Source organism: Rattus norvegicus, chromosome 4 (genome assembly GCF_036323735.1).
Source record: "Rattus norvegicus strain BN/NHsdMcwi chromosome 4, GRCr8, whole genome shotgun sequence".
Taxonomy (NCBI): domain Eukaryota; kingdom Metazoa; phylum Chordata; class Mammalia; order Rodentia; family Muridae; genus Rattus; species Rattus norvegicus.
Window position 1 is genome coordinate 51,278,070 of NC_086022.1, and position 13,917 is coordinate 51,291,986.

General features: G+C 39.9%; 1 protein-coding gene across 6 annotated transcripts in view; it reads right to left on the bottom strand.

Moving 5' to 3' along the window:
* Window positions 1–1,492: 1,492 nt before the first annotated feature.
* The window catches only part of Tspan12 (tetraspanin 12), a 75,469-nt gene continuing 63,044 nt past the window's right edge, over window positions 1,493–13,917 (bottom strand). For 3 of the 6 annotated variants that reach the window (NM_001015026.1, XM_008762788.4, XM_039107771.2), the window contains one exon: window positions 1,493–3,026. In NM_001015026.1, coding sequence (NP_001015026.1) covers window positions 2,721–3,026 — 306 coding nt within the window. In that variant the 3' untranslated portion in view covers window positions 1,493–2,720. Of the gene's footprint in view, window positions 3,027–5,601; window positions 13,740–13,917 lie in introns of those variants that run through there. The other 3 variants (XM_017592685.3, XM_063286235.1, XM_008762790.3) reach the window with 2 other exon arrangements.

Genomic DNA, 13,917 nt, shown 5'->3' on the forward strand with positions numbered 1-13,917 from the left:
CAGAATCTATTTATAATAACAAATCTGCTTAGCAAAAAATAGGAACTTGAAAAAAATAAAGACACACTGTCTCTTTGGTGAAAATGCAGTTTACACATTACTGAGTTACTGAATTTGAAAATTACTAATATTGTATCCAATCATTTGAGAGGTCTGTACTCTTTATTTTATACTTTGCAACACCCCCCACTGCCACCCTTGCATGGTGCCAAAAATAAGGCAGAGGAACCATTTTTGATCTTGATCACATAGGACAATACAGAATGCATAAGATATGGAGGCCACATGGGACATATGTAGGCCTCATAAAATGTGTTCTGCTTTGGGCCCTTGACCATTAGCCAGGAGGACTTGAAATATAACTAACGCCCCGTGTGTGTGTGTGTGTGTGTGTGTGTGTGTGTGTGTGTGTTGTGTGTGTATTATGTGGTGTGTGTTATATGTGTGTTGTGTGTGTACTATGTGGTGTGTGTTATATGTGTGTTGTGTGTGTATTATGTGTTGTGTGTGTGTTATATGTGTGTTGTGTGTGTGTTATATGTGTGGTGTGTGTGTGTGGTGTATGTGTGGTGTGTGTGTGTGGTGTGTGGTGTGTGTGTTATGTGGTGTGTGTGTGTGTGTTATATGTGTGTGGGTATTATGTGGTGTGTATATATGTTATGTGTGGTGGTGTGGGGGGGGTGTCTTTTGTCCCTCACCCAAGAGCTGACCTAAGGCTCTGACTTTTCAGTCCTCTTCTTTCTGTAGCTGGATGGTGAGTAAGAACTCTGTCAAGTGCTAAACTGTACAGTGCTACTGCCATGTTGACAAGTGGGAGCCTGTAAAGAAGTGAAAGAGTGGGGCCCATCCTGGGGACAGTTGATGCCTGCTATGGCAGAGGACGTAGAGAAAGAGGCAGATACCAGACAAACACTGGAATTTCTTTAACTGGAAAGAATGATCCTCTGTGGCTGGTTCTAGGACCCTCACTACACAACTTGCTCATGGTACTGCCTCTAGAGCTCTGAGGCCTCATCCCATCTAGAAACATAAGAAAGCTCCAGAAAGGCTCAAAGCATGGGGCTTGAAATGTGTTGTCTGTCTGCAGTGCCTTCTGTGGCTGGGGCCTGACGCTGTGATCTCACACAAAGCCACCCTCACCCAGACACAGTGCTCTTCTGATTTTCCTTCAGGTGACTGAGTAAGGGTGTCCTCAGTGGTCTACTTCAACTCGAACCCAGTACTTTACTCCACGCATCCATGAAGACAATGGTGGTGTAACGGAGGACATGTTTGTGCATCTTGACAAACATGTCTTGGGACTGGGAGCTGCCCCATTTCCAAACATGGAGGCCTCCCTCCCTCCCCCCCATGCCTGCTCTTCTCATGTACATCCTGTCCCTTGCTAGTCTCTTCACTGACAAAAGTGATTGTTGTGCTCAAAAGTGGGCGCCCTTTCCAGAGGTCCACAGTGAGACCTTGTCTTGAAAGTAAAGAGAGGCACAAACCATCATGATCTAGAAAATATTTATTGACACCTGTATTAATTTTCTTTCCATAATTCAAGAAATGAACAGAACACACAAGATACAGTAAAATGCACTTTTCCCGTTTCAAATAAATATCTTCTACTCTTGTAAAAAAAATTAATATTCTGTATAATTTGCTACAGTATATGGATGAAATAAAGCAAGGCTTCTCTCTAGTTAGACTACCCCTTATTTTAGAGATTCCCATGATTATCTCTGCACAGAATGTTCCTCCTCTGTAAAATCACATTGACTTCAAGTTGTCGCTTCTTGTTTGCAAAAGAAAAACGTAAGCTCTTTGACAAGGCGTAGATTGGGGTGAAAAAAAAGCCAACTGAACTTTGGCTGAATCAACTGTGTGTAAATTCTGTAGTTAATACCTCCTGCAGCCAGAGTTACAATGATTCTTACGTATCACACTGGTAATTTCCAAAATTAATGGTTAACAACTTAAATTAACAGTGATGGGTAACAATACAGAAGCAAGACGGCATTTAAACGCTCTGTGGTTGGGAGAGAAAAAAAGTAATGGTGCTATATAAGACAATTTTGTCATTTTCAAATATTGTTCTTCGTAACATTTATAAGAACTGAAATCTACTGAATTATACAGACATGGCACAGACTTATACACATATATATCCCTGATAAGTTTAAGACAGCGTGTTAGCTCTTACAAGTGTCATTAATAAGATTATTTTAGTAACCCACAAAAATCATATTTAGGTAGTTACCAACCTTGAAAGATTTTTATATATAATCAAATCATCGTCGAAGCAATACATCATCAGGTAATAAAGGTCTTTAGCACTAAATCCCTATGTTAGCAGTCAGTGGATAGTTTATAGCCTAACTAGAGGAGTTAGTTAACCTTCATAGCAGCATGAGTGCCCCCATGACAGTTCATTTCCATGAATGGATGCAGAAACGCTGGTCAAACTGTATCACCTCAAAACATAATTGTGCTCAGAAAGAAAAAGAAAGAAAGAAAGAAAACAAACACAGTTGTTATGAACTCTGGGTTCAGCATTTTAAAGGACGCTAGTTATTGTCTGTGTATTAATATGTGGAACCTTTGTTTTAAAGAGTGGATAAATTATAAGCTTAGACATTCCTTTTCAGAATATTAGTATGTCTAAAAATTTCTGAGATAGCTGTGTACCCCAAAACCCACTAGTCCCACAAGTTTGTGATTTCCTTCTTTGACATTCTTCATAATTCTTCCATCTCAAAGTGGGTATTGAAGCTGTTTGCCATTGATGTATGTTCAAAGATCCTAGAAAGGCTTGGTTTTAACAGTTCCACAGAGTGACAGGACAAGTGTTGTGACGCATCATTTTTTAGAGATAGCATTTGGTCTGTCCCAGGCTCCCTTCTATCATAATACAGAGCCCAGAGCAGAGTAATGGTGAGAATCATGGCTAGAATTTGTGTCACACCAATGGAGATCCCCAGAAACCTTAGTACTTGCAATTGTTTGGTTCCTCTCAAAAAGGAATACATTTTCTTCCCACAACCCTGTAAAACAAGAAAAGAAATAACACAATCAGTTTTAAATTGTCAAAAGTAATGATTTGAAAAAGAACAATCTGATCAGTTAGTTAAATTTAGGAATTTTAAGATACTGACCCTTAACCAAGATGCACCTTGAAAATTTGTTCATTCTGTCCAACATCCTTCTTTTATTTTCCATACACAGGCACTGATATAAAACCCAGTGTCTAGAGCACAACTTATGAAATAGTTTGTAATGGTGACTGCTTTTCACTTGAGTAACAATATAACCTTGGGCATATAGGTTTATTTAATAGCTATGCCAATAAAATAGTTACTCATAATAGATCATAAAGAAATGCATTTTAGAACAGTTCTTTGAGACTAGAGAGGTATCTTGACTATTAAGAGCACTTGTTTCACAATTAGGACCAGCGTTCGATCCAAGCACCCACAAAACAATCTAGGTGTCTTGTGCATGCCTGTAACTCCAAGTTCAAGGCAGTGGAGACAGGAGGATTGATGGGATTGCTTGGTGTCCAACTGGCTCCAGGCTCAGAGAGAGATGCTGTCTAAACGACTAGGCAGGGGATGATAGAGGAGGGCACCAGACACACCTGCTCTTCTGGTTTTAAACTTGAGTGAAGGCACACACTCATGAGGATACAAATACAGATACAGACAGACACATACAAATATTTTAAAATTTTAGTATGAATATAAATTTACCATTTATGAAAGGCCAAGGCAATTTGCATAATAATAAAAGGGGTGTGCTTGCAGCTTTCTACATAAAAATTTGAGTCTGGGTTCAATACTTCAGATTGCAATGTTTGATTCTACACCACTCGTTTCAAACTTGATCAGTATTTTCATTTTATAACCTTAAAGCCAATGATGCTGTTTTGAATAAAATACACAGTGGCCAGGATTATGTTTAGGTCCAGTTGAGAGACTGTTAGAAATGCTATTCTAATCCCAAGTCAGCATTCAGGTAATAATTTTTAATAAGCTAAAAAAAATCAGTAACTAAAATATCAATTCTAAAGACCAAATTCTTACACAGTACATGCATTTTAAAACAGTTCTTTGAGACTAGAGAGGTATCTTGGCTATTAAGAGCACTTGCTTCCCAATTAGGACCAGAGTTCTATCCAAGCACCCACAAAACAATCCAGGTGTCGTATGCATGCCTCTAACTACAAGTTCAAGGCAGTGGAGACAGGAGGATTGAATATACTTTTAGTATAATTTTTACATGGTATGGAATGATGATAGAAAAATAGTATTTTTTTCACAGTTAAAATTTTGTTTCAACTGGGGGATGTGGCAGTGCCCTCCTTTAATCTCAGCACTCAAGAGGCAGAAGTATATGAATGTCTATGTGTTCAAGGTCAGCCTGGTCTACAAAGCTAGATCTGGGACAGTCATGGAGAAGACCTATCTTAAAAAATGGAAACAAGGTTTCCATAAACGCACACAATTCCATTTATGTAGCTAAAAACACAGTGATTTGTAGGGTCTGATAATCGCATATCTGAGCTGACCCGTGTCAGACAGAGTTTTGGCTCTGTATGGTGTGAACAAACACAAGTGCGGTGCAAACACACAAGTATGCACTGAACCACAGATACAGTGAATCCTGAGAAGTGACACTGACAAACCCTGCCAGAAATACCTAGGATCCATTACAGGTTTGACTTCAAACTAAAGTTGGATTGTGGCACATTTAGAGACCTTTCACAATTGCCAAATTTTTCATAACACTGTGTGGGATCGTGCACCACAGTTTAAGAAACTAAGATCTAAAGAAAGTTGGCAGACGATTTTTGGTATATGTGTAGAGGGCTAGATAGAGAGTATTTTTGGCTTGGCGGCCTATACCATCTAGATTGCAGCTTCACATTTCCTCCAGTGTGATACAAAAACAGACACTGACAATAGCTAATGAGTGACGTTGGCTGTTGTTATGCAGTTCCATGCACAGAAATGCTTCAGGCCACATTTAGCTCAAGGCTGTAGTCTGCTGACTAACAGACTAGATTGATGCAGATAATTTATTATCATTCTTATTGATTTTTATATTGTTCTTGTTGTTTGTGGCAGCGCTGAGTTGTAGCAATGTCCCACTTGGTCAGAGGCTTTCCCCCTCCCCCCAAATCCAAAACATCTCCTCAGGCTGCTTCTAAACATGCTGATGCAAGGGACAGACCTGTACCCATCACACCTCTCAATACTGAACAAGGAGAGTATTGACAGGGCACTAACTGCCATGCTGTGGCATCTATCCTACCTGAAGGATCCAAAACATATATTATGTTCCCATGTAGGTCATGGATACTTGAGAAAAAAATTAGCAAGCTCATTGTCAGTGACAAGTTGTATGAAAGAATCTTATGGAAACCTACAACTTGTAAGAGAAGAAAATTCTAATGGAAAAATAAGGAAAATAGAAGCACAAAGAGAAGAACTGTGCCCTATAGCTATGGAGACAGGTATTTTAGAAAGCAACTGAGAATTATATTGATTTAGGAAGATAACAATCATAGGTTATCTATTATCCATGACCTCGATTGCTCTTATGGCTCACCAAAGATTCTTTTTGCAGCAGGAAAAAGAAAAAAACAAAAAACAAACAAACAAACAAACAAAAAACCCAGAAATCCACAACTGGTCAAAATGCAGGTAAAAATGGACTGTAGAGTACGCATCCCCTACTGATGCAGTTATAACACAAGCCCACAAGCCCTGCTCCTAAGGCTCGCAAAGCGTCCCAGAAGCAGAGCAGGAAGATTTTAAGATTCAGAGGAACAGTACGTCTGTTACAAGATAATGTTATCTATATATTACAGAGAGCTGCACCTATGACGCTGCCACAGTATAGTGCCTAAAAACACTGCCATAATGACAGCACCCGTTGACGTCCCAACCTGCATGGGAGAATCTCACAAAGCCCTACTCTTAAATGAAGAGCTACAGCAAATTAACTGCTTTCAGGAGAGAGAAAATCAGTCTGCTCCAGGGACAGGCTCTAACGGGTTCTCCAACCCCAAGTGGTGAGCCCTAAACAAATGTGCATATGGGTAATACTCTATGGAACTATTGTGTTGTATCTACACGTGCATATTGTTATATAGCAATAATAACTAAAGAAGGAGCCATGATGTTTGGAGGAAGTTGAGAGAGGGGAACGGAAAGAGCTGAAGGTGTGGGAGTGTGTGGTGGAAGTGACATAAACACAGTACTCAGGCATGAATAAAGTAGAAGTAGGAAAAATCATGACAAAGAAAAATGGAGTAAAGAAACAGAGAAAAAAAGGTACTGTGACTAAGAACTGCACTGTCAACTTCTGGCGAAACCACTGTGTCGCTGTACTGCCTTGAGGAACCTGTGTCCACAGTGAGCACACACTTTAGAAATAATCTTCTCTGATACAGTAACTTAATTTAAATTAAGGTGACTGAGAGATTATTTTATAATGTACTTGGAAGTACTTTTGGAGTCCAGTAAAAGTGACTTAGTGTTTATCCTCTAAGGATAGCCACTGGAATAAAAAGAAATTCATGAATATTTAAATTACTGCCTCTTGTCTTCTTTGCCAGAGCCCACAAAGAATTCATACGTCAATGAGGACTAGACATGGAATCAGTGATCATTTCATATATCTTATTAGAAGGAAGGAAGTTCTTCCATTTCCAAAAAAAAAAAAAAAAAAAATACTGGTTGGCAGTTTTACTTCAGTAATATGTCACTTCAAAACTATAAGAAATCTTTCCTGGTAATAAAAATTTAAAAGGAAAAAAAAGAGCAAAGGGTTGTCAGTCACCAAAAGTATATGTAAAGTGCTTAACTAACCAGACCCCCACCCCAGACTAAACCACCAACCAAAGAGTACACATGGAGAGACCCATGGCTCCAGCTGCATATGTAACAGAGGATGGCCTTGTCAGGCATCAATAGGAGGAGAAACCCTTGGACCTGTGAAGATTTGATGCCCCAGTGTAGGGCAATGTCAGGGCGGGAAGGCGTTAGGGAGTGATTGGGTGGTGGGGGAGCACCCTCATAGAGGCAGGGGAAGGGGGAATGGGATAGGGAGTTTATGAAGGGGAAACTGGGAAAGTGGATAACATTCGAAATGTAAATAAAGATATCCAATAAAAGAAAAGAAAAGAGGCTCCTCCACGTCCTAAAAAAATACACACACTGACATGTACAAATAATCTGCAGAAAACCAAAGCACAAATCACCAAGACAGTTTTACAAAGTTCCACGAGCTCTGAAACCATTCCACGCATGTATTTATCAGAGTCCCGTTCATCTTTAAAATGCTCACGTGTAACGCGGTACCGTGTAGTACAGGTGCTAAGGTCATGAACCGGACCCAACGCTCTGATCCTGAAACAGATGGCCAGTGTCACTCGTTCGGGACATCGGGAGGCCTCGTGAATGCTCAGGATTGTGTCTAGAACACTACTAGAGCAAAGGTGTGCAAAATCTAATCTGGATGTCAGCCCGTAGTCTAGAAAGCTGGAATCTACATGGAGATGGAAAAATTGAGGGCCAGCAGATAGAAGTGGAGTTGCAATACTTTGTAAGATTATGAAAAATCCCCAGAGTAGAGCGTTATGTCACCAACATATAACTGATATTTTAACCTTGCCTATGAGAGTCAAAGTGGCCATTTGTGTTTTTTTTTAGGAAAGTGAAATGAGTATCCAAAATGCCTGCTTGCTATTGAGTGGTTAAACCACTAGCCTTCTGACAGAGTAGACCAATAGTTTGTATAATTTAGAAATAGTTACTTTTTAATAATTACATGTAAAGCCTTTAGTTTTAGACATGTAGAATGCTAATGTAGATAGACACCTTTTTAAACCTTATTGCTGAAACATACGTATCGGTTTCTCGGGATATGAACACAATACAGCCCTGGGTGGTGTCAGGTTGACGATGGCTGCCTCTGCAGTATTGAGGTACAAATAGGAGTCATTAACACATATGGAAAATTAGTATGGGCATTCTAATATTTGGTTAATGATAAATTTTAGAATGAGGGGTGAACCACTCAGGGATCCACATTTTCAATTAAATGAGAAAAGTAAGTTCAAAAGCTCTATTGTGTAACACAGTGACTACAGTTAATAATGCGTTTAAAAAGCAAAGCGTGCGGGAAATAGCCAGGCTGGTGGCTCAATCCTTTGAAAGGCAAATACATCAATTATTTCATTTTACCCTCTCAATAGTCCCTGTAACTTAAATTTATATATTTTCATCTTAGTACTAAGTCCTTCCCTGACAATAATTCATTTTAAGCAGACAGCTCATGGGAGAGGTAATGTTTCTTTTTCAAATATGTAAGTAAACCATACTCATAGCTGGTCAGGCACAATCTGTTTGGCTTCATATTTTGGCATTAGAAGCAGTCAATGTTGATATTTTTCAACATCGTATTTAGCTTTTAAAACGTACAGTAAATTGTCTTATCCGAGCAAGATGCACTAGGAATGAGATACATTAGTTAATAAAAATGTCCCAGAGTGAAGGGGCTCTTAGAAGTCAGTAGGACAACTTTCCATCTCTTCTAAAACTTGGAGAAAATCGAGTGACAGTAGCAAAGTGTGCCCAGTAAGACTTTTGAGAGGCGTCTTCCACGTAAGCAATGGCAGTATAGCAGAACTGGTCAGAAGCAGCGTTTTCAGACCTCTGGGAATTAGCCAAAGACTTAAAGCGATCCAAGTAGTGTTTATTCCATAAGGCGGCTGGGTCTCAAGAAGAGCGGCAGTGGGGGATAAAGAAGACAGCCGCTACTTGGTGAATATGACAAGTCCATGGGATATCTGAGGCTAAGATCAGACAGAAAAGTCCTCAAGAAGGGAGGGAGCCCCCTTCTTGCCAGTCCTTTGTCTGCCTTGGTATGCATCCAAACCTATTTTGAATATCTGTAGCTAATTAGGAAATTAATATAAATTATATATTAATATATAAATATATGAATATGACACAAACTGATAAACCCATGCGAAAATCCCCATATGGTTATGCAAATCTTTGAAAATGCAAATTAAAGGTATATAAAACTAAAAAAAAAAAAGAAGGATAGAAGGCTGTGTGCTATTTAGATTTGGATATGCACTGTCCAATCTCTCTTCTTAGCTCTGCACAAGTCCTGAAACCCTGTCAACGCCCACGGTGGATGCCGGGCACAGAAGAGCAGAATGGAGTTGGTGCCCCTAAAATCCTAATTCCTAGCAGAAATTGCTGTTATTTGTCGGCTCCACTGGCTGTCTAGAACTCCAGGCTGTTTTATGTGACTTTAGAGTTCACCCAGTGTAGTAGCTTTGCCCCTGGAAATGTCCACCGAAGACCCCTCAGAACATCTGTTGATCACAGTGGCAACCTGAGGTGTGCATTGGTAGTTGCACCCTTTTGAGCCAAACCAATGCCTAAGAGACCTTGTAGTTAAGGAAGACTGTGCTCTGTCTGTCTATGAGATCTGAGAAAGTTACACACACGCCCAAGGTTATGCATGAACTTGGTAAAGACCTGAGAAGGCCCTGCACTCTCACTTCTGAATAGAGTTAAGATTCTTTGACAAAAGGCTAGGAGACTTACTGGATCCAATCACCTCAGGAAATCTCTGTTCACTAACTGATTCTACCCCAAAGTACCTTAACAGGAACTTCAAAAGCCATTCATAACAAAAATAACACAGACGTTATGAAATTAGCGTAGAGAATTTAATGGGTTAACAAGCAACCACAAGAAACTTTCACAGCACAGGGTGAAGGGTTCTTATTAAAATTCCCAACTGTAAGGAAGGAAAGGCAGGAAGAAAAAAGGGTACAAGGAAAGATAGGAGGAATGAAAGTAGGAAGGAAGGGGGGAAGTAGAAAGATAGGGAAGAAGGGAGGGAGGAACCAAGAGGAAGGGATGGGGGAAGAAAAAATTCCATGCCATGCAAAGAAAGAAGAAAGGCTCACATGTATAATATAAAAATGTTTTAAAACATTGGTTCTCAACCTTCCTAATGCTGTGACCTATTAATACAGTTGGCCATGTTGGGGTAACCCCTCATCCATAAGATTATTTTCACTGCTACTTCAAACATGTAATTTTGGTATGGTTAGAATTGTAATGTAAATGTCTGTTTTCTGGTGGTCTTAGGCTAGCCCTGTGAAAGGGACATTTGACCTCTCAAAATGGTCGCAACCTACAGATTTCAAAGGAACCTTGAAGTTGAAATTCTAATAAGATTTCCCATCTCACTGGTAAGTCTTATCAACACTACCCCTTCTCTTTCTAACAGGGTCTCCTATAACCCAGACTGGCCTCAAACTAATTCACTATGTTGTTGAGAATGGCCATGAACTTCAACCCTTCCTCCTCTACTTCTTTTTTTTTTTTTTTCCGGAGCTGGGGACCGAACTCAGGGCCTTAGGCTTGCTAGGCAAGCACTCTACCACTGAGCTAAATCCCCAACCCCCCTCCTCTACTTCCTGATTGCAGAGAGTACAGCTGTGTACCACCACTCCTGGTTTATTTGATGCTAGGAACCTTATCCAAGGATTCCTGAATGCTACAACTGAGCTAAGTACCCCACACAGCTAGCTCTCACCAGGCACGTCTGTGCCGGAAGTGCCTTTCTAACAGGATGCACTCGTTCTCTTTCTGTGCTCAGCCTATTTCTTCCCACACAACAGGGTCACCTCTGCCTCACTTTAGCCCTCCATGCCATCTATTATCCAGTCCCAATATACCCAGTTCTTCTTAGCTTTTCAAAGGTATATACCTAGCCCCTAATGATCTTTTCTGGGGGGAGTCTTGTTTCAAGACAGACTTTCACTGTGTAGCCCTGGCTCTCCTGGAACTCACTCTGTAAACTCGAACTTAGAGAGATCTGCCTACCTCTACCTCTCGGGTGCTGGGATTAAAGGCGTGTGCCACCACCACCTGGCCACTAATGATCTTTTTCCAAATTGTGCTAAGTTTGTCAACATGACGCTGAAAATGATAAAAAGAAAAAAAAAGAAAAACTTAATTAAAAAATGTAGGAGAATTTTAAGAAAACCAAGGCTGTTGTAAATGAGTTTGGATTGGTGTGAAAAGCAAGCTCTTTGGTTCATCCAGAATATCAAACATGGGATTGTATTAATGTACCACCAGACTAGGTGTGGACTCCTTCTACCAGGACATTTGGTCTCCACCTTGCGATGAGAACATGCAGTTGACTCGGAGAAGAGAGGCTAACGGAGTCCTCTGCCTTTCAGTCAATATGCCAAGCTTACTGCTTAATTTTTCTCTGCAAATTGGCACCCTTCAAATGATACAGAATTTATAGTCCTGAAGTTTGCCCCATGTGAAATTATATTTTATTTTCTTCTATCAAGGACCTCTTGGAGCCAGGCAGAGGTGGTGCATGCCTTTAATCTCAGAACTTGAGAGGCAGAGGCTGGTATAGTTTTGAGTTTAAGGCTAGCCTGTCTGCAGCATGAATTTCAGGAAAACCAGGGCTACATAGAGAAACCCTGAGTCAAATAAACGAAACAAAACAAAGAACCTACTGGAAGGTAGTAAATTATGCAAATGAAGTAAAATGAAGTGGCATTTGTTTACCAGCAAACCAGATCACCAAATCCTGCCACTGTACAATGTACTAACCTTGGTTCTAGGTATTATGTCCCACTAGGTATTTTCCCGATAGGTTTTGAAGACCACTATAAAAAGAAAAAAATCCACCTCTAAATTGGCAAAAGTAAAATCGAAAACATTTCCCTTGATAAATTATAAGCTGTACACGTACAATCCCATTTGGAAAGCAATACTTTGGAATTTTCCTCCCTTTGGGAAATTAGACCATTTCCTCTGCCAGCACGAGGATTATAGGGAGAAAGCGTGCCTCCTCCTCTTCAGGGATCTGTCAGGACGCTCACAGGCAGCAGGACACTCGACCACAGCAACTGGCAACCTTCATATCCAGCGAGCCTGCTGACTTTTACCTCTCCTTTCACCTTGACTTTTCAATTCTATTTATATGTCATTATTAATACGCTGCATCGTATATGCTGCATTAGATTCCTCATTTAATAAAAGGCACAAGGTAGGAGCATATAAATAAGCACAAATTTCTCTAAGGTGCGCACAATTTAACACATCTTTGTGACTCGGAACAATCTTGCACCATAATAAATATTAGGCTGAGTACCAGGGAAGCATTTCCATGAGTGCTTAAAGTCAGACTAACAGGTTGACTTTTCAAACCAACCTTCTTCCACATGGGGTCATTGTCTTCTCCTTTCTTTCTCTACATGCATCATGGAAATAGCTCCGGCATTCAGTTTTCAGTTGCATCAAACCTCCTGAAGAAATTAAATCGGAAAATAACCCTGACCTTATTTCGAGCCACTGACATAAGTATAAATATGCTTTACACTTTTCCAGTGTAAAAGTGAATTGCGGGAAGTAGAAATACTAGGCCCAGACAAAACAATAAGGATATATGCTTGCATGGCCCATCGCTGTTCACAACAAGATCTGCAGCTAGGTGGTTGTGAACACCACAAACTTCCTAGACGGAAGTAAAGAGTCGAAATGGTAGAGATCAAAAATGTGTTTTATTTTTGTTCCATCACGGGAAAGAAGTGAATTCCATTCTTTTGCTTATTTGAAGATAAAATATTCATTGTTGATTTTGCTTGAATATAACATTTTCACTTTAAATAAAGCCACATGAGCCCTATGCTAATAATCTCGGATAATACCTTAATAATACCTTATTCAAAGGTATGAATAAGACTTCCCGGCTCATCTGCTTTCCTTGCTGCAATATTAAAATTCCTGTCAACTATTAGCCACAAACAACAACACCGCATTTATAAGAAAACGTGAGGCATGTGTCTGAAGGCACGTCAGGATGTCTCATTTCACTTGAGGAAATTATACACTTGAAATTATTCTCTGATCATCTCCAAAATGAGTTTCTAAAATTGGAAGAACACCCATGGCTTTTCAGTACTCAATATTCTCAAGCCACATCAGAAATCCAGGCAGTCCTTGGAAGGGTTATGAAGATAAAGTGAGATAAGATCGAGGTGCCGATAGATATATGCAGAACAGTATTGATATTTTTATAATTGATTTTTGATGGCGAACATGACTCTGGTTTGAAATGAGTGTGGTAATTATCGGGTACAAACGTATAATCTTTGGTTCTATTTCTTTTAAGAGTCCAAGAAATGAAAGATACAAGTTCGTGAGTTCATAGATGTTAAACAGGTTGGTCAAAAAATTCTTCACTAAGAATCTTAACCCCCAGCAGCGCCATAAGTGCTTCCTTCAAGGAAGACCTAGACAGCATGTCCTAAAAGAACACCTTCTCACCTCTAACGAGTTAAGTTTATCCAGGCACGGGAAACACTAATGCAGAAGTCATGTTAGTATTTTTGAACGCACGACAGGTCCTCATAGCTCACTGAATCTTCAGAATGTCCACAGGATGTAGGCAATGTTATCGGGTATAAAACACGATGCTTGGCTACACGGTTCGCAATCTGACTGAAACCGTACACACAGAGACTAGAGTCTAAAAACTCCACCAGCACACTCAGGGGAAGAAGTCCGTGCCTGGCTCACACGAGAGTTTATTTGTAGACCCCTCTAAGGTGATTTGTCCATCTGGGCTGTTCAACTGCTAGAAGAAGGGAAAGGAGAAATCAATCGCAGATTATCAAAATCCTTGACCTGAAAAAAAAACCACCTTCAGTTAGCACAAAAACGCATAGCCAGAGATGTAGACTTTTCTGTTAGTATAAGCAAAATGAAGGCCAACACAGCTAGTTAAAAACTTAATTGCAGTGCACTCGTGTTTCCATTTAATTCAATAAATTCCTTAATAAATTGCTGTTATTGGCATCATTAG